The sequence below is a fragment of the Equus przewalskii genome, chromosome 14 (genome assembly GCF_037783145.1).
Source record: "Equus przewalskii isolate Varuska chromosome 14, EquPr2, whole genome shotgun sequence".
In the NCBI taxonomy this organism is placed as follows: domain Eukaryota; kingdom Metazoa; phylum Chordata; class Mammalia; order Perissodactyla; family Equidae; genus Equus; species Equus przewalskii.
Window position 1 is genome coordinate 54,797,024 of NC_091844.1, and position 27,494 is coordinate 54,824,517.

Here is a 27,494-nt window from a genome sequence, read left to right on the forward strand (position 1 = left end):
TATAATATTTACAAAAATTGATTATATTTTGGGTCACCAAGAAAATGTCAATTCCATGAAGTAGTAATCTTTCTAGGCCACATTCTGACCAAATTGCCAGCAAACTAGAAATTTAGAATAAAAACGTAACAGCAAAATACCACTTGGATATTTACACACAATCTTCTAATAAGTTATGCCAATGACAAAACAAAACTTGAAAACTCGGGACCGGCCCCGTGGCCGAGTGCTTAAGTTCGCTGTCAGCCAGGATTGCTAAGGCTGTAAAGGAACAGGCAAGATCGTAGCTGATGGGACGGTAAATTGTTCATTTTTAGAGGGCGTTTAATGGTATCTATGGAAATTTTAAATGTATATGCCAATTGATCCAGTAATTGCACTTTTAGGAATTTATCCTAGAGAAATATGTGCACATGTGCAAAGATATATGTACATGGTTATTCCTTTCAACACTGTTTATAGCAGGAAAAGAAGGAGCAACTTAAATGTCCATCAAAGGATTAGTTAAATAAACTTTGATACATCCACATACCATGCGGCAGTTAAAAATAACAGTAAATCTATACGAACTGACTTGCAAAGGTGTCCATGATACATCGTTACCTGAAAAAAGCAAGTAGTGGTACAGAATATATGGAATGATTCCATTTTAAGCTATAATAATAGTTATTATTATATATAAAAATACATAATTTTTTTAAGTCTAGAAGGTCATATATTAAGAATTACAGTTTCTGGTGCCTCCAGGATGCGGCAAGGAGCATAAATGCATGAACCGGCTGGCTGTGCAGTTAGAGTGAATAGTCAGGGTCATGGGGAACTGAAAAGCTCTGCTGTCTCACTTGTAGCCAATTGTTGCGATTTGTTATGTTTCCAGGTTGCCCCAGAGTCCATGGATCAGGACTTGGCAATGGCAACTCTGTTTCAGCCCCAAGATGGCCTCTTGGCCCCTTAGCAAGGAAAGTTGCTGTGGCCCCCTGTGAACATCACTTTGGGTCCTCTTCAACAAGTGCTGAGTGAACCTGGAGCTTCTAGTTGAGGGCAGCTGCGTTGTCCCTCTCCCCTGAGCATGATGGCATGGTTTCAGTCAGGTCACTTGGAAAGTTACAGTGATTAAAATGGAGTTGAAGATTTTTTTTAGCATCCTAGAACTTATGGACTGTGTTTTGTTTTGGCTTTACCTGTTTCTTAGTGTTCTGCAAGCTTGCTGTCCTCTTCAGAACCTCCAGAATCTTCCAGAATCTTCAGGAAGCCCCACACAGGCCAAGTTACCCACAATCCCAATGTAACCCTGTGTAGAGTTACTTTTTAGCCTCTATAACCCTTGGCAGGAAGAGGGGCCAACATAGTCTCAGGAGGAGAATAGCAGGAAATAAACAGCTCAAGGAGGAGAAAACTTGAGGATTGATATCCCCTAGTTGCTGATTTCTATCCTGCTTAGTATAATCTCTGCTGCTTCACTCCTCATTTCCAAAAGTGACCTTTGACTTGATTTCCCTTGACTCTCAGTGTAAATATTGGCCTGGTCGTGGAGGCTCCCGTCCAAAGAATGGCTTAACCTCCAGTATAGGGTTGTCAGATTTTGCAAATAAAAATACAGGACACCTAGTTAAATCTGAGTTTCAGATAAACCACAAATAATTTTTTGTATAAGTATGCCGTCTTGTTTAATCTGGCAACTCATCTCCCGATGGGCTTGTGTGGGTCCCCACTCCAAGGGGGCATCTGGAAGTTTAAGGGTGAAGATCAGGAGGTATTGTAAGGAATAGTTACCCTCTAATAAGCCTTGCCCGGGGCATTACAAATCACCTCACCCACAGAATCTGCTGAATACCCCCCTTTTCGTGTCTCCTCCCTCCCCTCACTCACATCCCTACTTCTGAGCTTGGGCCTCACTTCCTGCCTCTGGGCTTGCTCTCTTTCAGTCTGTGGCTTTCCCCTACCCTCACCTCTCCACCTCCTTTTTCCTCATTTTGCTCTCACTGGTCCATAACATGTAATTATTTGAGTGTTGGTTGTAATTACTGAACAAGGTTTTATGTTCCTTGCTTTAATTTAAATAGCAGGGGAATGTAACTTTTGTGTGTGTTTCATTTTCCTTTTATTGATAGGTGGCCTTAAGTTCATTTTTAGCTATGTGAATCATTGACCTTCACCTTGAGGCAGATGAAAGGTCTTCCATTTCTGGAATGAGCTCACCTGCATCTTCCTAAGATGGATGCCATTGGGGAAGGTGGGGGTGAAATAGACTGAGGTAGGAGACAGAGGAGATCCCGCTAAGTTGACCTCTCAGGGGAGAAGGAGACTCAGAAGCCCCCTGTACTGCCCCAAAGCCTAGTCTTCTGGAATTGGGCCCAGCTGCCCAGGATGCAGTACCCCTCTCTCCTCTCTGTGACTGATCACCTGACTGCTTACCAGTGAGAAGCAGCCTCTAATAGACAGTGAAGAGCACAGTTTGGGCTGATGACTAGGGCCCAGTGGCCTTATGCTTGCACTCTCTGCCTCTCCTGAAGGGATCCGACACTGAAGGAAACTCCTTTCTGGCTCTGTCCCCAAAACAGGTGGGGTCTTGGCAATTCCCTGAGCTCCCCCTGCAATAGAACCTCTGGTTTCTGGTTGCTACCCTGAAGGACTCTGATTTCAGTCTTCTCTCCCATCTCTCCTTGCTGTTGTTTCTCCATCTCCACTCACCAACAGAGGACCTCTCCCCGTAACCGAGGAGGTGCTTTCCCATCTGGGAAGGAGAGCTTTGAAGGCAGCACCCTCTTAGACAGAGAGTAGTGATCTGGGAAGCAGAGCGTCGCCTCTGTCCTGAACTAGTTGGTTCTACTCTCTTCGCTTCAGTTTCATCATCTGTAAAATGGGGGTGATTGCATATCTCACAGAATGGCTGTATTAAAATATGAATAAAAACAAACATGAAAAGTGAACAAAGTTCCATCTTCAATTCAATTGCTAAATATTTTTTTAGTGCTGGAAAACCAGAAACTTGGTATTTGTTATAGAATCCCTTCCATTCACCCAATTAGAGAACCTTACCACCTTATTTTGGAGGTGCCTTTTTATTCCCTCTATCATAGATTCGTTCTTATCTCTCTTTTCAGGCAGGGGAGAATTTAAAAGCGGTTGACAGAATAGATATGTACCCCTTGACATTTCATCATATGTTTCAGTAGAAAGGAGCTTGGCTCTTTCAGAAGTCTGACCCAACAGTTGGCGACCGAGTTGAGGTATCTTCACTCTGTAGAGGAGGCGGCTGTGTGAGTTTTGCCAAATGGCTGTAGCTTCCCCAAGAATTTTGGATTATATCTCTCGACTTTGATGGGAATAAAATAACAAAGCCTCACCCACCCAGAGCCTGTTGCCTTTTGCTGAGCAAAGTTATGTCAGCCGTCAGTACAGAGGCTTTGCCCCAGCTGGAAACCCGATAATGAGCGAGGCCTGAGAATCTGGGTTTCCCAGAGCGTGTGGGAAACTGAATATTAGAAGCCACAGCATTCCGACTCCGATACTTGGACGGAGCTTGTGCATTCCCTTGGTTACAGCCATCTGGGGCTCGGAAGGGACAGAGGTTTAGCCAGAGCCTTGTCTCAGCAGTTGCTGAGGGGCCCAGGCCCCTGGTCACCTTGAAGTTCTGTCCAATCCTCACCTTCGGAGCAGCCCCACAGCAGCGAAGAACAATGCAAATCAACCACACCCCTGCAAATTCCTGTCGGGGAAAGAAGGCAGGCGCAGGATCAAAGCCTCTTGTAACCCAAGAATTCCTCAGCAGCTTGAGTCCCTTAATAATTATGGTTTGGAGATTTGCCAGAAAGCAAAACCACTTAGCATGCCATATTTAACAATGAACAGTTTTCTATGTTCATAATAGTCTCCGTGCAGAGCAAATAGACACCTTGAACAAAGGGTAGGATATTTATATGTGTACATAAAATAACCCTCACTACCTTAAACCGAAGCCTGTCTGCGGGAAAGAATGTGGCACTTCCCTCTGCACTGGTACCTATTTTATGAGTAAGCTGGAGAAAGGCTACATACCCTGCCCCCATCCCCACCTCCTTGCATTTAAAAAAAAAAACAAACCTTTGTTTAACTCAGAATTTTCCAAACTTATTTAATAGTCACCCCCCCCACCCCCCAACCCCGTCCCAGTTGGTTTTGGAGTTTGGAGTTTTTTCTTTTGTTTTGTTTTAAATATCTACTAACATTCTAAAAAGCCAGTGTCCCAGGGGAAACTTTTCGGGAAATGATGGCCAAAGCGGGTAGGAAGCAGGGATTTAGACCAGTGGGAAGATGGAGAAAACAAGTCCCAACCCTGAGGGGTGAGAACGTGATTGCTGGAACCCAGGTCTATATATCCGTTTAGAGAACCCCTTCTTGGTCCCTTGTTCTCTGTGTCATTGTTTGTTCAGTTAGTCATTTATTCAACAAACATTTGTGATTGGGGGAAATTGGAGAAGAATGGCTGCTTGGAGGAAAGTTTGTGAGAACTGAACGTTCAAGGATGGGTATAATTTCAGTGAGGAAAGATGGGGAGCATTCCAGACACATAGGGGTGGCCAAGTGTGAGGCCTCTTCAGGAAGGGAATGGGTTAGTACGGGACAAGCCTCCAGTGTGTCAGTGGGGTGGGGTCAGATGGAAGCTGGGATGCAGTGGAGGACCTCTGGATCGAGCTGGACTTCTTCACATGCAAAGACAGAATGTCCGACCCAAGCTGCTTTAGCACAGAGAGGCATGTAACAGGGAATTCAGGGGCTGGAGCTGGCTTCAGATGTGGCATAATTCAAGGGCTCAGTGTCCCAAGGACCTGATTTCTTGCCATTTCTCCCCTCTGCTCTTCAGTTGGTTCTGTCTTCAGATAGGCTGTTCCTTCCTTTGGAGTTGTAAGATGGCTACAGCACATCTAGCTTTTACATCTTCATTTATGTAAGGCCTGTGTCATAAAGTCCCATTGCTTTTTAAATGGCTCTAGTTGGGTTCTAGTCTAGTTCCATCCCGGAACTAATCTCTGAAGGGGGAGCATGATGCTCTGATTGGCTTAGACTTGGGGTAGGTGCCCATGTCTGGAGTGGGGGGTTGGGTTAGCCCCACCCAAACCACGTGAATTAAAAGATATGGAAGGGTTGACTCTCCAGGGGGAGATTGGGGTACAGCTATCCAAAGAAGATGAATGGAAGCTAAGGCACAAAAACAACATGTCCACTAAAACTTGGAGTGCCAGGCCAGAGGATCTGGATATCATTTGCACTAGAGAACCAGTAAAGATTTTTGAACAAATCAGTAACATGATCAGAGCTATGCATTAAGATTAATTCAGCTACAGTTTAACAGCTGCCATGTGCTTGGCACATGGTTGGGGCTCAATAAATATATATTGAATGAGAGAAATAAATGGATGGATTGGGGGCAGGGAGAGAGAGAAATTAAAGGTAGGGAGCACTCTTAGGAGGCCATTGTTTGGGAGGGGAGCTAGCATAGGAAATAACAAAGACTCATCAAGAAAACTAAAAGGTTCCATTGTCATGAACCCACATAAAGAAGAACAGTCAAGAGGAGAGTGTTGTTCAACCATGCCAAACAGTCAAAAGGTCAGATCAAGAAGGATAAGGATTGAGAGGATGTCATAAGAGAGTTGAGAGAGAAAGTCCAGTAGTGGGAAGGTCAGAAGCCAACTTCAAGGAGTTTAGAAGTAAGTAAAAGGCCACTCTGTAACATCATCTGTCTTCTCATCCTCCCCACGTCAAACTCAGCAAAAAAAAGTGCGCCTTCACCTCCACACATGCTCCACACAGCACCTTATGCCGTCCCCATGACCTTCATCCAGCCATAATGCCCTTTCCTCCCATATGTCTTTAGGTTCTCCCTCTGCTTCTCCAGGGCTATCTCTCATACAAATATTGACATACTCTCTTGTCCTAAAACTGCATTTCCTAGGCCCTGCTCTGTTTTCAAGCTAATGTTTTAAAAGAATCATTAGGGAAATTTTGAAGTTGGGGAGGACAGAAGCTTGGGCTTATGTTGAATGTCCTTTGTAGAAGACAAGATTATCTGGAAGAAGGAGTGGTTAGGGGGTAGAATATAGGGACAGGGGGAAGATTGGAACAGTTTATATAGAGGTTCAGTTAGAAGTCACCAAAAAATGAAAGAAAGAATTACCAGGGGGCAGTGAGAGGCCAGCTAAGATTAAGTAGCATGAATTTATAGAGAGCCTAATCAGCATACAGCCTCTCTTCAGCTGAAATTGATAGCTCACAGTGGAAAAGTAGATTGGGTTTGGGGAGAGGTGGTTATGGAGCATTGTTGAGCCTGGTACCAGGTCAAGCTGACAAGAGGATTATAGGCTAGGAAGAGCATCACAGACCCATGGGGTCCAAGATGTGTAGAGAGAGGCAAGCGATGGCCTGAGAGAAGGGCAGGGCCGAGGACGTGGTCAGGATTAAGGTGAGGGGGTAGTTTCAGGGGAAGAAGTAGAAGGTGAAATAGTCATTTTAGAGATTTAGAGAGGCCATATAGTGTAGGGGCCGTAGTGTACAGGCTATGTGGTTTGAATCCCATATCTTAACCTGTATCTCTGCTGACCTCATTTATAAAATGGGGCTCCTAAAACCTTTGAAAGGTCATTGTAATTAATACATACGTAATTAATATACATGAAGTTCTTAAGATAGTGCTTGCACGTAAGTGCTCAATAAATTTGGCACTGATGATGTTCATTTAAAGTGATAAAAAAGCTTAGAATTTGAGATCTTGAGATTGAAACAATTGCAAGTAATGACAGGTTCTCAGATGCCATTATGGTTTTTTGAAGTAGAGTGAAATGGGAGACAGAGAGTATTGGAATTCAGGAGGTTGAAGAATAGTGAAACCAAATACTGGGAGGGACATCTTTATGGATCTTGAAGTCACCAGTGGTGTGGCAGTGACTCTGCGTCATTGAGAGAGGCCAGGTCTCTAGTTAAGGTTAACAAGAACGGGGAGGTGGTTAGTATGGATTTCAAAGGAAGGGAGATTGTTGAGTGAGAAGGGTAAGAGGGTTGTCTAGAAGTGGCAGGAGTGTGCTGATCTGTCTGAGGCAGACACTGAGGGAAGAAGGAACGGCCTCTACCTGAAAGTGAGGAGGATGGCAACTCCTGCCAGGAGGAGGAAGAAACAGGGAAGGGACGTAAAATATGGAGAATTTGCTCACCTTAGAACAGATTTTGATTGAGAAAAGCTGTTTTTTCATAATAGCTTTTAAGAAAAACCACTTCCCATGCCTGGGAGCAAGTCTGATTAGGGCAGGAGGGTAGGGGAGGAAGTGGAAAGGAGGGAAAGGAGGTTTTAGAGTAGACCGCTGAGAAGTAGCCAACAGCAGGAGGCTCTGTTCCCTCACCTTGATTGTAAGACGCGCGACATTAGACTAGCTAGCTCAGGCCTGCGCGCCAGTGTGGGGCACAGCCCAGCTACACACTCCTCCCTGATTGTCCGTCCACATCTCCCGCTCTGTAGGGCACACAGGTTTCCCTGCATTTCCCAGGTCAGTGCCACTGGCAGCTCTGATAGAGGGACCGGAAGAGCTGGGATTGGGGTCTTCTGCTTTTAGAGAGCAGAGAGCACTCAAATGGCTTTAAAGGGAAGGAAACAGGACACCGGCAAGCTTCGGGCTGCCTTCTCTTCCCAGAGCGCTGCTCTGTAATGTAATTGTATTCGGACATGTTTTTTGCCTGACGTCAGGGAATAGCCTCCCTTAAAAGCTTTCATGAAAAAGCACAACTATAAAACAGACTCAGGCAATGAAATGGAAACCAGACGAGTGGGTCTGTGTAATTCGGGTAAAGAGATTTCTCCTTGGGCTTTGGGATCTGATCTCTGCTCTCTGCTCTCTGCAGAAAACTCTATTTCACAGGATCTGCTTACATACACATCTTACCTTGCAGGTGCTTTCAGACGTAAAATGTCCTGCTTTATTACAGAACATGATGAGGTACAGGGAAGCCAGGGTTCCCTCCTCAGTGGCTGTTCAGACACCCTCCTAGGTTTGCAACCTTTCTACTCCTCCGAGTCCCACACCTCTTGTGCTTGTGTGGGCCAGGCCCAGCAGTGGGGAGGGAGGGCCAGCCCCTCGTCCACCTTCATCTGTCCACTCCTCACACTCCTGCTCAGGGTTGGTCTTTGGGAAATGTGTCCTGGGGAACAATATTCATTGAAGAGGCCCTTTCTTACCCACCACCTTTTCGTTAAAGCTGCAGGGACACAGAATTGAATTATCCTCTGTTCTTGGCACAGTCTCTGGCTCCATCCCCAAGGAGGTCCTTTCTTTTCTGTATTTTTATTTTTTATAGAGGTGAAATTCATGTAACATAAAATAACCATTTTAAAGTATACAATTCAGTGGCACTTAGTACATTCATAATATTGTGCAACAATCACCACCATCCAATTCCAGAACATTTTCATCACCCCAAACAAAACCTTCATCTATTAAGACATCACTCCCTCTCCTCCCCTCGCCTTCCCAGGCCCTGGAAACCGCCAATCTGCTTTCTGTCTCTCTGAATTTTCCTATTCTGGACATTTCATATAAATGCAATCATATCATATATGGCCTTTTGTGCCATATATGGCATGTTTCACTAGGCATGTTTATAAGGTTCCTCCATGTTGTAGCATGTGTCAGTACTTGACTTCCTTTTATGCCTGAGTAATATTCTATGGTATGGATACACACCACATTTTGTTTATCCATTCATCCATTGATGAACACTTAGATTGTTTCCACCTTTTGGCTATTGTGAATAGTGCTGCTATGAACATTCATGTATAAGTTTTTGTTTGAGTACTTGTTTTCAGTTTTTCTGGATATATACCTGGGCTTGGAATTTCTGGATTATATGGTAATTTTATGTTTAACATTTTAAGGAACTGGAGGTCTTTTCTTTCTTTCTTTTTTTCTTTTTTCTTTTTCTTTTTCTTTTTTTTTTTGCTGAGGAAGATTAGCCCTGAGCTAACATCTGTGCCAGTCTTCCTCCACTTTATATGTGGGTTGCTATCACAGCATGGCTAATGAATGGTATAGATCCACACCCAGGATCTGAACTTGCAAACCCGGGCCACTGAAGTGGAGTGCGCCAAACTTAACCACTGCACCACAGGGCCAGCCCCAGTGGAGATCCTTTCTTGATGGACATCGTCCTAAGTCTGCTCTAAGAAGGAATAGCAGGTGTGTACCATCCCATCCCCACCCTCCAAGACATGTTGACCTCGTTCTGCTAGAGCTAGAAAGAAACCAAAGGAATAAGGGTGAGGAACCAAGAGTCTCTCTGGAAATGAAGAGGTCACCAAAGAGATGCTAAAAAGACTAGACTAAGGCAGGGGAAGAACTTAGTGAGAAAGGGACTTAACAGCCCAGAATGCAGGAAGATGTGAACCTAAAACACCCATGGCTGATATGGCCAACCCGCTAGCGATGGGGGAATAATACCAGAGAGCTAGGGACTTACTTATTCCTGTAACAGTCGGGGCAGCGGAGCCAGGCAGAAAGAGCCTTCATGCTAAGAGTTAGGACATTCAGGCTTTGAGGAGCCACTGAAGTCTTTGGAAAAGAGGCGTTAGAAAGATCTCCCCAGGGGCCGGCCCGGTGGCACAGTGGTTAAGTTCGCACGTTCCACTTCTGGGTGGCCCAGGGTTTGCCGGTTTGGATCCTGGGTGCAGACATGGCACCACTTGGCACACCATGCTGTGGTAGGCGTCCCATGTATAAAGTAGAGGAAGATGGGCACGGATATTAGCTCAGGGCCAGTCTTCCTCAGCAAAAAAGGGGATTGGCAGTAATTAGCTCAGGGCTAATCTTCCTCAAAAGAAAAAAGAGAGAAAGATAGATCTCCCTGACCACAGGCTAGAAGATAGCTTGGAGATAAAGAAGACAAGACAGGAAGCAAGGAAGCTGCTTAGAAGGTTGCCGTTGTTCTTAAAGAAGACTGGTGAGGGTGAACCTAGGAGTGGCAGTGGGGATGGAGAGGTGGGGTACAACTGTCAGGACAGATAACTGGATACAGAGGCGAGGGTTCAGGACAAGATGCCACTGAGAAGAGGACAGGAACTAGCAGAGGAGAGACAGCACTGCTCACACTGACAGACTGGACTCAGAGAAGAGGTGAGAGGCTGTGCGTGTAGGGAGGGGCAGGCTGTGGAAGCAGACTACGCTGCTCCTTGAGTGAGGACTTCTCTCAGAGGAGAGCTGCCTCCCTTTTCTCCCTTCAAGGGACAGAAATATTCAGATGAGTTCAGTATGTTCTGACCTCACTATTTTGACCTGGAGGACATTGCAACTGTATGTAAATACAAATTGTTACTCTGAATCATACTAACACTGATTAATTTTCATCAAGAAATTATTTTCCAGTATAACTCCATCAAGCCAATTTAATTCCTTGATCAATTTTTTATAGAGAGTAGTTAAACCATTTCTAATGTTCTCCCTTATTTTCTTAAGTATAAGCTCTTTGATATGTAAATTTGACAGTAAGGATTTGATTTTTGGTCGAACACTTTAGTCAATAAGAATTTTAACATACCTGGTTTTAGATTTTGTCAGTTATATTTTTTTGTTTGTTTCCACCAAGTCACATTTTCCCCCTGGTGGCGGTTATTGCTATTATTATTATTTGCATTTTCAGTGTTACTAACAGCGTGACTTGTTTGGTCTGTTATCATGAATTTTGTCATGTGCTATTTAGCCATTGTCAGTTTAGTTTTATGTTGATTGTTTTGACCAGTAACATTCGTGGCAAGATCAAAACATCTTCAAGGTCAAAAACAACCTGCTTCTTCCCAGAGTTCCCCTGTCTCCTGATCCCTCCTCCCCCGCTCCCCACCGAAGGACTGATACAGAAAGGAAAGGAGCTTTTCTGGGCAATGGACTCTGGGGTCTCAAACCCCTTAACACCCAGATGCTCTTCCTACAGGCTAATGTAAATCCGTCCTGCGACAGTTTCTCTTTTCTCTTTTTTGTTGGCTAAAAACCCAGAGCTTCACTGCTCTCTATTCTCTGAGTCATTATCTCCTCCTGGGCTTGTTAGGGAGATGGGGAGAAGTGGGGCAGATTGCCCCTTCCAGCACGAGTGCTTTGGAGTGAGTGACCATGTAGAGAGGACTAAAGCACAAGGTGCTGAAGAGGTGGAGGTCATTGAACACTCTGGGAGGCTCAGCAGAGTGAAATCACCATGGAGCAGGCAGAGTGCAGGGGAAGAGCTGGAGAGGGCGGGGATCATCAGGGGCAGGGGTCGGGGTCGGGGTCTGACTTTGCGTCTTGCACAGGAAGGCCCTGACAAGGTCCAGGCCCCAAGAATCCTTGCTGAAGGGAGGAATCCCAAGTGTGGGCCAGTCGCTATTGTCCAGAGCATCTCTCGTCTGGACCCAGCTCACTCCTCACCCTGTGCCCCTTCACACCCCAGGGCCCCAGGGACTGGCCTTCATTATCCTGCTCTGGAACAGCCATGGACGAAGCCCATGTGCACGCCTTACTCTTTGCTGCTGAGCTGGGGAGAGAGCACAAGAAACAGGACAGTGAGTTGCACACAAAAATGGGTCCAAGTGCAGTACCCTGAAAGGTTGAGAGGCTGGTGGGTGCTGCTCCCCTGTCCCGTAGGCTAACAGCCCCTAGGGGAACCTGGTCCCTTCACAGGCATTGTTGCCTGAGGGTGATGTTTGTTTGAATCCATTCCTTATTTGATGTGGTTGGAAGGGAACAAATGCAACTATTTTTATAAGCTTTGAGCTGAGTATACTATTAACCAGTTCTAATTTAATTCATCAACCCCTTTTCGGTGAAGTATGGCCCTACTGAATGAGAAGTGCGCACTTTTAAGTCTTATGAAATGCTTATTTGTTCCATTCATGTTGGCTTATCCATTTTTAGGGTTGGATACAGTTAGGGGAAAAATACGTATATATTTACCCAGTGATTTGAGGTAGGTCCACATTTTTTAAACTATAGTTTTTTAGCTTTAAAAATAAAGGGTTTTTTAAAAAATATCTTTTCTTTAAAATGAAAACAAAGGATTTGCTGGAGTATTTCTGGTTTCATGGATAGGTCACCAAAAAAGTGTTTACATCAGGCATCCGACTGTATCTGTGGGATCTCAGTCTTTGGGAGCTGGATCTACAGGAACTTTGGGAACCCAAGCCATTTGTTCCATAGTAAAACAGCTAGAAAATCAAGAGAAAGCAAATTACTTACATTTGAAAGGGTTTTTTCCCCAAGCATTTTTAGAATTTCAAATGATGGTGTTTTTATCCTTTCCCTCAGACCTGGAAAATTTTTCCGCCTCCAGACACAAAGTAGTCTGTAGCAAGAGAGCTGGCGAGGAGGAAGTGAGCTAGGCATTGCCTTCCAGGAAAAGGAGTGAGGAGATGAGCTCCTTCTCATCTGCCCAGAGAGAGCCCTCGGCCTGTTTCCTGATGAGCACTGAAGAGTTCCCTCCATTCGCCTACAGGACTGTTCACTTAAGGAGACTTCCCCGCAAGGACTATTTACAGTTGGTTAGGGTTGTGGGTAAGGTTAAGGCAGGGGTTCTCAACCTTGACATTTCTCACTAGTGACATTTGAGGGCAGCGGGGGCTATCATGTGCATTGTAGAATGTTTAGCAGCATCCCTGGCCTCTACCCAATACATGCCAATAGTACCACCTCCTCTAAATTGTGTCAACCAAAAATGTCTCCAGACATTGACAGATGTCCCCTGGGGGCAACGTCATCTCTGGCTGAGGTTGAGAACCACTAGGTGAAGGGAAGCAATAAGTGATGTTGAGGTTCCTAGAGACTGGCAACAGTAGGAAGCTCTTACCGCCCCCCATCACCTACAGCTGAGAGCAGAGGGAATGGAGAGCTGAACTGGGGAGATGCAGCCACTGCCAGAACCTTGCTGACTTGCAGGGGAGGGCACAGGAAAGAAATACCCAACTTCTCTCCTCCAACTCCAAAATCTCAGCGTTCCCTTTCCGTTAGCTGAATCCAGCTAGAGCCAGGTGGCAAGGAAACCTCGGGAATGCAGTTCATGGAGGCCAGCCTCTGGGGCACTGAGCGGGGTGGAGGAGGACAAAGAACGGGTTTGGGGGAGGGCACACAGAAAATAATCAGTCTATTCATCCATCCATCTGTTCATTCAGCATTTATAAGCCTCTCTGCAAAACGGTCAAGAATCTAGGCTCTGGAGTGAGACAAGCCTGGGTCTGTATCTGGCCCTACCACTTACAACCTGTGTGATCTTAAATGAGTTATTTCTCTAAGCCTCAAAAACCTTGAATGTAAAATGGCAACAATAATTCTGTCTACCTATGAGACCTGATTCTTGCAGTCTTGGAGTTTTCCCATTGAAGAAACATAAGTCTGAAATAAATTGCTTAGTACAAGACTCTAATCAAGTGCCAAGTGAGTGGTATCTGCTGTGTGCCCAGTGCTATTTACAGATGATCCTGGGAGAAGCACAGACGTGGGGTTCAGCCACGGAATGCCCTCCCTCACCATCTGTGAACACACTGAGTGCAGCTGTGAGCAGAGAGAGGTCACAGTGGGAGAAACCTAGACCACAGGCCTGACTTCGGTCCTGAAGGACGGGTAGGCCTGGCGGAGTCAGGATGAGGAAGAAGACCTCTCAGACGGGGAATGGTGGGTAAATCAAAGCCATGAGAGTTGGAGAGGGAAGGCCCAGAGAGCAGTGGGGAGACTGGTAAGAGGAGACCTCTGGTTGAGGGGCAGTGTTCTTGTCTCTAAAGGTAGGGGGCTGGCTGGAGGCCAGCTGCCTTCCTCAGTACCCTAGTGTAGGGGTCACAAACTCACATCCACAGGGGCCACACAAATGACACACACCTGTAAAATGGGCCAGGTGGCAGTAGTGTGGTCCCAGACTGGATGCACAGATGCCTCCTGTAGGACGTGGCCTCTGCTCCAGGCAGCTGTTGTCACATTAAAATGCAGACCTAAGGATACCAGATTCTATTTTCTGAATTTTCAAAAGATACTAGAAATTTGGATTTTTATGAGAAATTTCCTGATTTTTAAAAAACCAGGTGAGGGGCTGACCCCGTGGCCGAGTGGTTAAGTTCACGCGCTCCGCTTCGGTGGCCCAGGGTTTCACGCTGGTTCAGATCCTGGGCACAGATATGTCACCGCTCATCAGGCCATGCTGAGGCAGCGTCCCACATAACACAACCAAACGCACTCACAACTAGAATATACAACTATGTACTGGGGGGCTTTAGGAAGAAAAAAAATGATTGGCAACAGTTGTTAGCTCAGGTGCCAATCTTTAAAAAAAATAAAAAACCAAGTGAGCTGTACCAAACTTGTGTGAAGACCAAAAAGTGCATTTGTACTCCTGTCCAGACACTTCTGATGGGCCCCTTGGGACCTTAGAACCCTTGAGCTGTGTGTGTTCGGGTCTGTTCTGCCTCCATGTGTACTGTCTTAAACAATGGTTTCCAGGACTTAAAGAAGAAAAAGAGGGAGGAGGAAGAAGACGAGTCCACCTGGCCAGGTGAATCATGTCTATGTTCCCCTCCAGACTTTATACTATGGCCAGGTTGGGAGTGGGGAAGGGCTGGCTGGAGTCCAGAAGCAACGGCTTAGGGCAGTGAGTGGGTGGCAGTAGTGTCAGTGCTCCACACACTGCTGGCACTTGGCCCAGTGCATGCTGGGCCTGCCCTTGGAAGCACTGACCAGCACATTTGGTTCTTCTTTGATGAAATTTTTTAAATATTCAGATAAAGAACAGAGACTAACACCACAAATACCCATGTTCCCCCACCCAGACTTCCTGCTGGGTTCTTCAAAGCTGGAAGTGCCACCCCTCCCCGTTCCTTAGGACTCTGACCTTCCTCTGGGCATTTGTCTCGGGTAGGGTTCATCTGAGAGCTCTCTTTAGTGGTAAAGGCTGAGATGCTGGCCTTTGATGGGATAGCCATGAAGTCCTCTCAGCATTGCCATGCCTGGAAATCGCACCTCTGAGCCCTGGCTTTCATGGCCCTGAAGAGCAGAGAGACCTGGGCTCTGGGGTGGAGGGTCAGGAGAGGCAGGGGGACAAAGAGGCTTCTGGTAGCCCCAGGAAGACTTGAATGGCAGAGTCAGCAGCTGAACCAAGCTTCAGTTCCACACTTGTTTTTCATGACTAATTAAAATGCAGGCTCTTGCCCTGCTTAGGGGAAGTGAAGAAGTCTGTGGAGAAGACTGGAAATAATGTTGTCTGCAAACGACCTAATGAAACCTTAAGATATTTTTGCTCACAAAAAAGAAGGCACAGTAGTACTCACTTAAACAAGCACTGCCTTTGCCTCCCCAGGCCCGCTCCAGCCTGACTGCCCCTCCACCTTCACCTCCAGTTCCGCTCACAAACGCCTCTCCTCAACGGGCAGGTCTAATCTCCCTGCTCTTCCCTGCATCCCAGCTGTGCTTGGCCTCTGACCCTTTGCCTGCCCAGCTTCCCCTTCGTGGAGCCCTCCATCCTCCCACTCCCCACATTTTCCCCCCCTTTTCTGTCCTTTCATTACTGCTAGTAATAGTATAATTAGTCCACATCATAAACCATCTTGAACCATTTCCTGTCAGCTTGCCTCTGACTAAACTGTTTGCTCTCTGAGAGAAGGGACTAGGGTTTTCCTCTTGTTCCTCACAGTGCCCCACACACAGCAGGTGACTGATAAACACTTGTGGGTGGATAAAAACTAGACTTGGGTGACTGTGTGAGTGGATGGATGGAGAGTTTGTTGGATGGCAGGGTTAAGGGATTTTTCCACAGATCCGTAAAACTGGATTCTCTAGAGCTTGGGGCAGGGAGCATTCAACCCACCACCATTTACTCATCACTTACTGTGCTGACTTGACCTCTTCTGAGAAGGGCTGGGAAGGAGATGTGACCAATGGGCTTAATCTAGAAGGCATCTCAATGGTACTTCAGAATCGGACTGTGGGCTTTTAATCCATGGTCTGAATTGGTTTTCAAGGTTGGAAACATGGAAAAAACCCACATTGGCATTTTCATTTTAATCAGTACAGTTGAAAATGACCTCAAAGTCTGTCTACCTGCCTAGAAATGATCACTTCTCTTAGTGAGGGGACACAGGCTGAGACTTGTGGTGGATCCAACACACTGTGTGAAGCCTGGGTCTGCAGCTCCCAGTCCCAAGGTGGGCCTCTTTATGGAGGTGGGAAAGAAGACGGGTAGGGGAGCAAGTGAGAGTTTCTGATAGCCACGCGTCTGCGCGAGCAGGAGAGGCCCGATGTGGCTGGGGCGGTAGCAAGAGGAAGTCTACACTGCAGCAGCACTGCAGCCTCTTGTTTGCTTCCCTCCCCTCACAATCCAAGTGAGTTATCCATTCACAAGGATGGAAGGCACAGGATTAACCAGTTCTAAATGCTCATTTGCTGGGTTTCCAACTTGCTTCCAAATGACTGAATGTTAATCCCCCTGTGTAGGCCTTCCACAGATGTGAGTGTGTACGAGCACACCTCACCCATTTGAAGCACTCCTGGAGGGGTCTAGGGTATATTTCACTCTTGCCTTAGCTGTGTAGCCTGTGGGAGGCAGAGTCTTGGAGGTGACCACACTGGCCTCTTGCCTCTCCCAACTCCTGCAGCCTTAGGATCCAGACCCTCCATCGAACAGCTGATGTCCTCACTGTTGCCTGAGTGTTAGCCTTCCCTTCCCATCCAGACCACCAGTTCTTGAGAGCAGGACATGTCGGCTACTTGCCTTGCTTTGCCACAGTCCTTAGCGTGGTGCCGGCCACACAGAAGACCATGAGCACCGGCTTCCTGAGTATCTGGTGAAGGGTCGGGCGGAATCCCAGCTCCTCCAGGAGGTCTTTTCGGGCCTCTCCACCTCTGACCAACCGTTCACCCTCAGAATCCTCCAGCACCTGAGGCCTGGGCCCAGCAAGCAAGCATGAGGGCTCTAAGCATTTGTCCAGGCTCCTCAAGTACACTGTGAGCTCTACTTCGCAGGCAGGCACTGTGGTCGGGCTTCCTCCCAGCAACGGGAACCAACCTAGGCACATAGCAGATTTTTTTTTTAATATAACAGCTTTACTGAGATATACCATACACATACCTTACAAGTTGCCCATTTAAAGGGTACAGTTCAATGGTTTTGAGCATATTCATAGAGTTCTGCAACCATCAACACAATCAATTTTAGAACATTCTCATTACTCCAAAGAGAAATCGCACACCCTTTAGCAGTTACTCTTCCTTCCCCCGTGTGAGTTTCCTGTGGCTGCTGTAACAAGTTACCACAAGCTTGGTGGCTTGAAACAACAGCACTTTATTGTCTCAAGGTTCTGGAGGCCAGAAATCCGAAATTAAGATCCCTCTGGAAGCTCTAGGGAAGAATTCAGTCCTTGCCTCTTCCAGCTTCTGGGGGCTGTCTACATTCCGTTGCTTGCATCACTTCAGCCTCTGCTCTTGTCTTTACATTGCCTTCTCCTCTGTGTGTCTGGTGTCAAATCTCTCTCTGCCTCTCTCTGATTAGGACAGTTCTAATGGCATTTAGGGTCCACCCAGATCATCCAAGATTATCTCCTCAATTCAGTATCATCAACTTAATCATATCCTCAGAGACCCTTTTTCCAAGTAAGGTAACATTCACAAGTTCCAGGGGCTTGACACGGATAGCTTGTGGGAGGCCATTTTCAGCCTTCCACACTCCCCATACCCCCCAGCCCAAATATAATTCACATACCATAAAATACACCAAATTAAAGCGTACGTATGTACAAATTTCAGTATATTCATAAGGTTGTGCAACCATCAGCACTGTCTAATTCTGGAACATTTTCATCAGCCCCAAAAGAAACACTCTTTCAGCAGTCATTCCCCATTTTCCCAACTCCTGGCAGCCACTAATCTACTTTTTATCTCTAAGATTTGCCTATTCTAGACATTTCATGTAAAGGGAATTATACAATATGTGGTTTTTTCTGTCTTACTTCTTTCACTTAGCATAATGTTTTCAAGGTTCATCTGTGTTGTAGCATGTATCAGTACTTCATTCCTTTTTATGGCTGAATAATATTCCGTTGTAGGGATATACCACACTTTATTTATCCACTCATTGGTTGGTGGACATTTTGGTCATTTCTAATTATTGGCTATTATGAACATGCCGCTATGAACATTCATGTAAAAGTTTTTTGTGTAGACGTGTTTTTTATTTCCCTTAGGTATATGCCTAAGAGTGGGAGAAACTGTTTTCCAAAGTGGCTGCACCATTTTATGTTCCTACCAACAATGCATGAGAGTTCCAGTGTCTTCACATCTTCCCCAAAACTTACTGTCTGTCTTTTTTATTATAGCTATCCCAGTGGGTGTAAAGTGGTATCTCATTATGGTTTTGATTTGAATTTTCATGATGGTTATTGAGGCTAAGCATCTTTTCATGTGTGTATTGGTTATTTATATATCTTCTCTGGAGAAATGTCTATTCAGATCTTTTGCACATGTTTTAGTTGGCCTATTTGTCTTTTTATTATTGGGTTTTAAGAGTTCTATATGTATTCTAGATACACGTCCCTTGTCAGATACAGAATTTGCAAATATCTTCTCCAATTCTGTGAGTTGCCTTTTCACTTTCTTAATGATGTCCTTTGAAACACAAAAGCTTTCAGTTTTGATGACTTCTAACTTTTCTTTTGTTGCTTGTGCTTTTGATGTCATATTTAACAAACCATTGCCTAACCCAAGGTCACAAAGTTTTACTACGATAATTTCTTCTATGAAATTTATAGTTTTAGCTCTTAAATTTCAGTCTTTGATACATATTGAGTTAATTTTTTTATATGTTGTGAGGTAGGGGTCCCACTTCATTCTTTTTTGTGTGGATATCCAGTTGTCCCAGCTCCATTGGTTGAAAAGAGAGTTCTTTTCCCCTAGCTAATTGTTTTGGCACCCTTGTCAATAGTCACTTGACTGTACGTGTGAGGGTTCATTTCTGGACATTCAGTCCTATGCCCGTTGATCTATATGTCTTCCCTTGTGCCAATAACATACTGTCTTGATTCCTGTAGCTTTGTGTAAGTTTGGAAATCAGGAAGTGTGAGTCCTCCAGTTTTGTTGTGTTTTTCCAGATTGTTTTGGCTGTTCTGGACACACAACAGATTCTTCAGACACACTTGTCGCTTGGTCACTTCCTTTCCTATTTGCTTGATGGACTGGTGAGCCTGTGAGAGCCTGGCTGGCCTCATGGGTAGGTGAAAAACTCCTCTCCCGGCTCTTCAGCCTCCCCTTCAAAAGCAGTCTGGCCAGTGGAGGTCTGGGCTGTTCTGACTAAGCTGTCTTAGACCAGGGCAAGGTCGTAAAAGAGGGAACTTGGTGGGGTGCAGCTGGCCCCTCAAGCAGGAAATCTAAATCCAACCAATCCTCCCCCGACCCCCATCCCAGCTTTCCTTCCCTTTCCCTCCTCATCTGGCAGGGTCGGGATTTACGTGGTTATGATTCTGTCTAGATCCACTTCCAGCCAACACGCCAGCTCTCCTCTGGTGCCTCTGTCACTCCCAGCACTCTCCTGCCACTTCCGAAGCATGAGTCATGGCAAAATGGTGCAGGATGAGGGACATCTGTCCTGTCAGGTGAGGCAGGTGCAGCAGTCCAGCCTTCCTGGTGGCATCTCTGGTCACCTCCATGTGTTCTTTGTAGACCTAACAGGGGTGCCACTTGAGCTGCTGGCAGTGACTGGGGGGGATGAAACATTTTTCTTCCTCGTGAGACTTTCAGTTCTTGCCTTAAGGAGAGAAAAAAAGGAAGGGTGGGGAAAGCAGGGGTGAATCAGAGGGCAGATTTTTCTGAAAGGTTTCAAGATAAGCTGAGCTCCTGTTGGTGCCATAATACAGGACTTACAGCTTTGACCTTTTTTCAAAATATGGCGCCCAGCTGGGAGCTTTTTTTAATGAATAAACGTGATAAAACCAAGTCTGACTTCATCTCTGTGGGGTGCAAGGAGTGTTTCTCCACTGCCTGCCTGCAGGGCAGGGGGCAGCCTGTGCACTGAGACAGACTTCGCTCCGTGCCTCCACTGCTGACCGTGTGAACTTGGACCTGTCACCCAGCCTCTGTGGGCACAGCTTCCTCATTTATTAAACATGGATAACCCCCTCATGGTGGTGGGAGCGTTAAGGGTTCGGTAGAAGGAGAGTGTTCACTATTATCAGCAATAATACTAGTAAACCATTTATAGACTGCTTTCTTTGTGGCAGTCCGTATGTTAGTCTTCAAACTAAATTAAGGTGGGTAAAGAAGATTTCATGATCTCCAGAGCCATAAACTGGAATGTTTTGAGCATCTGCTATGTGTTTAATCCTATGTTGGCCTTCCTGTGTATTCTTAATTCTTTGAGGTTTGAAAGATGCCAATTAATAGTGTCTCCTCCCCATACAGATTCTAAACCAGCTGAGAACGACACAGAGAAGTCAGGTAGAGATAAAAATAGAGATTGTATTGTAGGTAAAGGCTCAACCAACACATGGCTCAGACCTACAGCCAGAATGCACCTTTGCCACCTCCCCTCCCCTCCCCACTTTTTTCTGTTTCCCAGTTTAAATCCTGGTCCCAGGCATGGGGAGCAGGGGCACTAAGGAGCAGGTGTCCTGGGGGATTGATTTGGGGCTCTGAGGATGGTAATATTGGTCCTTTGGCTGCTTCCATGAGTCTAGGCTCTGCTCCATGGGCTCTAGGTAGTTCTGGCCCTGCTGGAGGGTCATCAACCCTCCTTGTCTCGCTGAAAAGACATTCTCTGGATGTTGGTGCTGATTCTTCAAATCTGTACTCTGCACGCACCATGAAACTTGTTGCTGATTCCAGTGTCTTTATAGCCACTTAAAGCCCTGTGACTGTATGCAAGTGGGTTAATCTGTCTGAGCCCTGGATTCCTCATCTGTGAAGAAGGGATGGTAATACCCAACCCATAGAATGTTGAAGACTGGAGAGAAAGTACTTGGTTAGGGCCTGGAACATAATAGGCCCTCAGGCAGGGGGGCCATCCGTCTAAGCCTGGTTCAGCACCCTGGGGAACTCAACCTTCCATTCCAGACTCTGAGCCTTCTCCCTGTATGCTGAGCAAGTCTCTTTGGGAGCAAATGGTCAGGGACAGGTCTGAGGGCTGGAGTTGAAGATATGGATTTGGGAAAGACGAGTTCTCAATAGAAGTGGGTCATTGAAAGACAAGCATTGGTGCCTGGATGGATCTACAGAGGTTCATTGTCTGTGTGGTGGGATTTCAGTCCCATGTTTCAGATCTCCTCCAGGTTGGGGATGGGAGGGACAGGGTTGTTAGCGGAAGTGTCAACACCCTGAGCCTCCCTCAAACCCATATTTAGGACTGTCTAAGGCAAAATGGTGAAGTAAGCGATGGTTTCCAAAAGGCACCCACTTCCTCTTTCTGCACCCCATTCTACTCTTTCAGCATCCTTCCCCGAGCCAGCTAGGAAGATGAGTGTCTGAAAAATGACTTCGCTCTAAGACAGAGGGCAGCAAAATATGAGCTAATTCCAGCCCACCACCTGTTGTTGCCTGGCCTGTGAACTACAAATGGTTTTTTACATTTTTTAATGGTTGGAAAAAAGTCAAAAGAATATTTTGTGACGTGTGAAAATCAGATGAAATTCAAATTTTATTGGAGCATAAATAAAGTTTTATTGGAATACAACCACAATCATTTGTTTACATATTGTCTATAACTGCTTTCAGCAGAGTTGAGTAGTTGTGACAGAGACCTTAAGACCCCCAAAGTCTAAAATATTTACTCTCTGGCCCTTTAAGAAAAAGTTGGTGATGCCCCACCCTAAGATGTTAGAGATTGAATGTGTTATGTGCCCAGCGGGATTGGCTTTCGGAGGAAGGAGCAAACCAGTGGAACTTGGACGTTGTGGCAGGCCTGCAGAGGACACGCTGGGTGGGAAGCTTTCCTGATATCCTTCCCGTTATACTAGAGAGGCTGAGGGGAGATAAATGACTAGTCCAGCAGGTCGGGCTGCTTCTGTCCACACTGTGATAAGGGGCATGGAAATGATGGGGTTCAGGCCCCTGACTCATTCTAGCTGTGTAGACAGCAGTACTCACGAGTTGATTAATAACCTTTAGTGAGCCCATCCCACCAGCGTCCCTGGCAGGCTGGTGGCATTGATTTCACCTGAGGTCCTTTGTGTTCCTGAGGCCTGCAGAGCCTCCCTGGGTTGTCCTCAAGCAGCACATTCATTGCTTGCCTGTCTCTTATTTTGGCAGAATTTGCCTTCTGCCAATTGGATGCCTCCATCACCCTGGACCTAGCCCTGGCTGTGCTGTGTGACCTGCTCCAGCAGTGGGACCAGCTGGCCACTGGACTCCCAGTCCTTCTGGGATGGCTGTTGGGAGAGGGTGATGACCTCGTGGTCTGTGCGGAGAGCGCACATCAGGTAATCCTGGGGTCTCAGGGCAGGGGAGGCCGGCCGGAGTGTGCTACACCCACTGCATGCACCCCTTATAGGCTCACTTGGGCTTACTGTGCCTGCGGAAAGTGTGCTCCTGAATGCTCAGACACAGCAGTAACAGGTTGGGAAAGTCTCCAGATGACCACGGCAGCCTGTGGGTGCTGCTGGGGTGCGGGAGCAGCTCTCATGCCGGCTTTTGGGATTCCAGTAGTAAGCCTTCAGGTCGGTGCGGGGAGAGGACTTTGGAAGAGGCCCCATGGAAGTTGAGAGTTTAGTTATGGCGAATGCTTATTAGTCAACATTGGAGTAGCCAGGGGCCCCCCCATGGTTAGGTCCAAAGGTGAAACATTTCCAGAGAATCAGGGTCCTTCCAGGGCATTTGTTACTTGAAGAAAACTGTTAGCCCCCTCCAGGTGGAGGAGCAGTCAACAGATAGGGAAACTGAGGACCGAGACAAATAGCAAAAGCATCTTGAGAACTGAAATTCACACATCCACCAGTGTCTGACTAGCTGGCCTTCTTGGCATCAGCAGGAGGCCAAGAATTCAAAAAGCAGCCTGTTTATGGGGAAATTTGGAGACAAGATAAAGTGTCTGTGATAAAATGACCTTGAAAATCCCAGCATTATAGAAATTTGGTTTCATACACAGAGACTAGTGTCTCGTGTTTAGTAATTCTTTGTTCTTTGTTCTGCTGCTGAGATTTCCCTTCCTCCCTCCTTTCTGATTTCTAGATGTACCTTTAGGTCTAGGGCCCACTCCCATGTTGAGGTCCCCTTTTCAGCACCAGGCCCCCAAAATATCTTGGCTTTGAACCACAAACACATCTTTATCAAAGGTCATGTTAAGTCTGGGGAAAAAAATTCCTGTGGAGAAGTACAATGAGTGACAATAGAAGGTGACCTTCAGGGCTGCAAGTGGTGTGTATCCATGGGTGTTGACAGGCTAGAGTGGGCTCCCTTTCCCATGGGGGAGGGGACACACCTCTTCTGCATCTGGCAGGACTCTGGTCTGGATTGGGGCTTGTCAACATCCCCTGTAAGGTGGACTTTTGGCTTTTTCATTTGATTCAGGTGGAAGACGACTACCTGTTTGAAAAAGCAGAAGTCAACTTTTGGGCTGAGACCCTGATCTTCGTGAGATACCTCTACAAGCACCTCTTTCTTCTCCTCTCCAAGTCCAGCTGGTGTCCCCTTAGCCCTGAGACGCTCCGTCATCTTCAAAGGACAGCATCAGAGCGGTGCCACCTCCTTTCCCAGCTCTTCAGAGAGCTGCCACCAACTGCCGAGTTTTTGAAGACAGTGGAGTTCACAAGACTGCGCGTTCAGGAGGAGAGGACTTTGGCTGGCCTGAGGCTGCTGGCCTTTCTGGAAGGAAGGGAAGGGGATGACACCCTCGTTCTCCGTGCTTCGGACTCTCCTGCAGAAGCGAATCAGTTGACTCTTCCAAGAACAGAAACCGCTTATTGAAGAAAGAAGACTTGTGGGATGGGGGTGGATTATTCCCCCCTAAATATGCAGGAAACGTGTCAAACATAAATTCAAATATTTTTTCCCCTTCATGCCTCCCCCACTTCTGTGAGTCTAGTCTTCTGTCCCTTCCTGCAGAGGAATTTTTCTTCAGTTCACTCATTCAAGGCAACCTGGTTTATTGCAGCTACTGTAGGAAGTGAGGCCACACGTTGAATATTTACTCTGTTCCCAGGTGCAGGCCACCTGCGGGCTGGAATTAGCCTTTTCTGTCCCCCAGGACCTCTAATGTCCAGCCATAGCCAGCCTGCATTTTCTATGAATTGACTACACAGAATTGGGTTTTCATACATGGTTCCACCCCCCTTTTTTGGCTGGATGTTGGAGCTGGATTAGTTGGCAAACAGCCCATTTGGTTAGACTTCCAACTTTTATTCCTTTTTAGCTAAGGCAAAAATATATTCCAAATGCTGGGTCCTGGGAAAATGACAGATCAAGTTCATACAAATAGATTTGTTTTTACTGTCTGCATGTGAAAGTCCTACAGTGACCCACATATCATCGTAATTACTAAAAGAGCCATTGAGAGTTCCTACCCCAAAAAAGTGTTTGTGTTAATGCTGGGAAAGCTGATTTTGCCACCCAGTGAAAGCACAGACTCTTGGCTATTAGAATGAACCTGGGGAAAGGAGAGCCAGAATAAATGATTTATTTGATGCCTATGCTGTTTACTATCATTTTCTTGGTGGCAATAACAAGAAGATTATCATTTAAGATGCCAGAAAACACATTCACACATTTTAGCGATTGAAGCTAGACGCAAGAATTTTCTCCTTTTCCAAGTCCAGCCCAGCCCATCTTCCTCAGACACCCAGCAGGTGTCGCTCTTGCATACATTTTGCTGCTGGTCCTGTTTTTCATTGGCTTGCCATTTTTAATTTATAATTTCAGAGTAAGTGTTACCCGCAGACAGTTATCTTGAAATTCATACCTAGGATGGGTGATAGCCTCTTCCACATTCATTTTTCATCCTAGTTATCTGAAAAAGGCATTTCGGTAATACTATGTAAACTTAGTCCAGCTTTTAGGGTCTGTAAATATTTTTAAATACTTCTTGGATGCACAGTCACTTAGAATTATTGTACTGATGTTTGAATGTCTGAAGGGGCAGTTTAGAGGAAAGAGAGTTTGATATGATCATTTCCTACTGCAGAAAGGCTAATGCTTCAAATATAATTTGTCTCTCTTTGAAAGAAAACCACCTAACGCTAAAAACACAGCCATACTGGGAGTACAGAGAAAGGGTTCTGTAGGAAGAGGCTGGAAGAAAGTTAACTTACTGTTCAAAGTTTTGTCCTATAAAGAGAACAGGAAATTCCGTGGGTTGTTTTGCACCATTCAGCTCAAAATGTGTTTTTTGTGATCGCGAATTAATTACCTGGTTGGGCATCTGTGTAGCCCACACTTGAATGGAAAGTTGCCAACCTAACATTTCTTTTTGTTCTGAAAAGACCTAGCTGGTGAGAAGTTGGAATTATCGGTATAATGTATTGATAACCATGGTAGAATAATTATGAAACTGGCCCCAGCAAAGCCCAGCTCATTGGAAAAAGCCAGCGTTCCTTTTTTCTCCATTTAAAATGAAATAAAAGCAGTGATATAATAGAAACATTTCACACCAGCAGGTACCCTGTACCAAAGCCTATACCATAACCTATTTCCATGTTATCTCCAGAAGCCTTCTACCCAGCCCGCAAAGTGGGTGTCCTCATAGCTGTCGACTAAGAATTACCCCAGATTTTGATCCTGGCTGGCTGTGGCCAGCCTGGGAGGGCAGGAGGGAGAGCTGCTCCCACTGATTTTGTATCTGAAATCTTGTTACAGACCTCAAGCAGCAGTGGCTAGGGAAAATGGCTGTTTCACACTTTCCTGATGCATTCCCTGGGGAAACTTAGACTACTCTACTGTCAGGGCCACCCTCCAACTATCGTGTTTGGGGTTGTTTCAGCAAAGAACAAACAGAACAGTTCTTGGGTGCTCTAAGCTACGAGCGTCAGCCACAGTCGCCCTGCCCTGTGTGTAGGGCCCGGTGTAGGCTGGGTCGTAAGAGTGAAGCAGTCACCTCTGTGGAGGTCACTACCCTTGGCTCCAAACTCTAGGGTTCAAGATTTGGTGCCCCCTCAGCTCTGCATTCATGATTCTGTGTATTTCCACCCATCTGGCCATAGTCCAGAGGCCTGGCTTTCTCTGTTTCTGTGCTTTGTCAATTTGTTTTAATAAATAAGATGGATTATACTTGTTTCTCTTTTAAACACCTTAACAGATAACTCATTAACTCATTTGCGCCTTGACAAAGGTGAGATGAGTAACGCAGGAATTATCTTAGTCTTACAAGGAAACCCAAGTACTAAGGAGATTATGTGATTTGCCTGAGATCACATGGCCTGTAAGGGGCAGGGCCTGAACTCCAGCCCTCTGTTTCCGATCCTAAAGTCGTTGCAGCCCTACCCTGGCTCTGCCTCCCTGGGTCTACCTCCCTGGGCCGGTGTGTGGGGAGAACAGCAGTAGGGATTGCCTGCAAGGTGAACTCTGAAGAGTCGGTTCCCTGAGTGACAGGCCTGGCCCACCCCCTTCCAGATTAACAGGGAAGGAGCACTGAATAGAAATGAGCACAAGGAAACATAGCAAGAAATAAGATCAATTTGGGAAGGGGGTGTAGGCCACGTAGCTTCCTTTCCTGGCAGGTACTGGACCTTCCAACATGAGCCCGTGTCCAACTTTTCGGTGGCATCCATATAGACGCGGAGTGAGAAGGGTCCTGCACAGGACTCCAGATCTGCCCGAACCAGGCTGTCAGTGGCTTCAGCCTCACTGGGCGCTAGGGGGGGGTGTCTGCCCCATACCCGAAGGACGCCCGTTGGCAAAGAGCATTCCCCTGCGCAGGCTTTTAGGGTGTGGGACTGGTGAAAGGAGGAAACGGGAGCGAGCCCACCATCCGCGTCCTCGGTGCCCAGCCGTGCCTGGCCGCCGGTCGGCCTCAGCCAGAGCCCAGAGCCCAGAGCCCACAGCGAGCCAGGGCGGGACGCGGCGCCCTCTACGGCCGAGGAGGGAAAGGGCTGGGAGGCGCACCCGGCGAAGGCTGCGGCGGGCGGGGAACTCCGCTGCCAGCTGCACCTCAACCCCCGGGAGGGCTGGGGAGGGCCGGGAGGACCAGCAGACGGATGGGGTGGCGGGAAGTCGTCTCCATGCCTGCGCGGCTCTCCCGGCCTTTCCTCCCGTCCTCCTAGCCGGCTCCCCCGCCCGGGACGCCCCGCGCCTCTCCGCGCCTTTGGCCCAGGCTCAAGGTCTTGTGATGTGATTAGCAAAGCCAGCGCCTTGTCCTCAGACACTCAGCGCTGCCCGGCAGGCCCCGGTGCTCAAGCCCTGTTTACTGCAGCCTGGGCGGGGAGGGGGGCGGAGAAACCGGCCCAAGCTCCTCCGGGCGAGAATGCCGCGGCAGCCGTCCGCGTGGCTGCTCCCGCCCCCACCCCCACCGCGTCTCCACGTGCAGTCGGGATGGAGCTGCCACCCACTCAGGCCCAGAGCCCCCGCCCCCTG

At 46.8% G+C, this 27,494-nt stretch overlaps 1 protein-coding gene across 8 annotated transcripts in view; it reads left to right on the top strand.

Annotated features, from left to right (window-relative positions):
• The window catches only part of THADA (THADA armadillo repeat containing), a 307,690-nt gene extending 281,498 nt beyond the window's left edge, over window positions 1-26,192 (top strand). For 7 of the 8 annotated variants that reach the window (XR_011526117.1, XM_070572782.1, XM_070572784.1 and 4 more), the window contains 2 exons: window positions 22,245-22,414; window positions 23,502-26,192. Coding sequence is in view for 7 of the 8 variants with exons in the window: in XM_070572782.1 (XP_070428883.1) it covers window positions 22,245-22,414; window positions 23,502-23,897 (566 nt within the window). In the remaining variant the exon portion in view is untranslated. Of the gene's footprint in view, window positions 1-11,433; window positions 11,532-22,244; window positions 22,415-23,501 lie in introns of those variants that run through there. The other variant, XM_070572785.1, reaches the window with a different exon arrangement.
• Window positions 26,193-27,494: the final 1,302 nt, after the last annotated feature.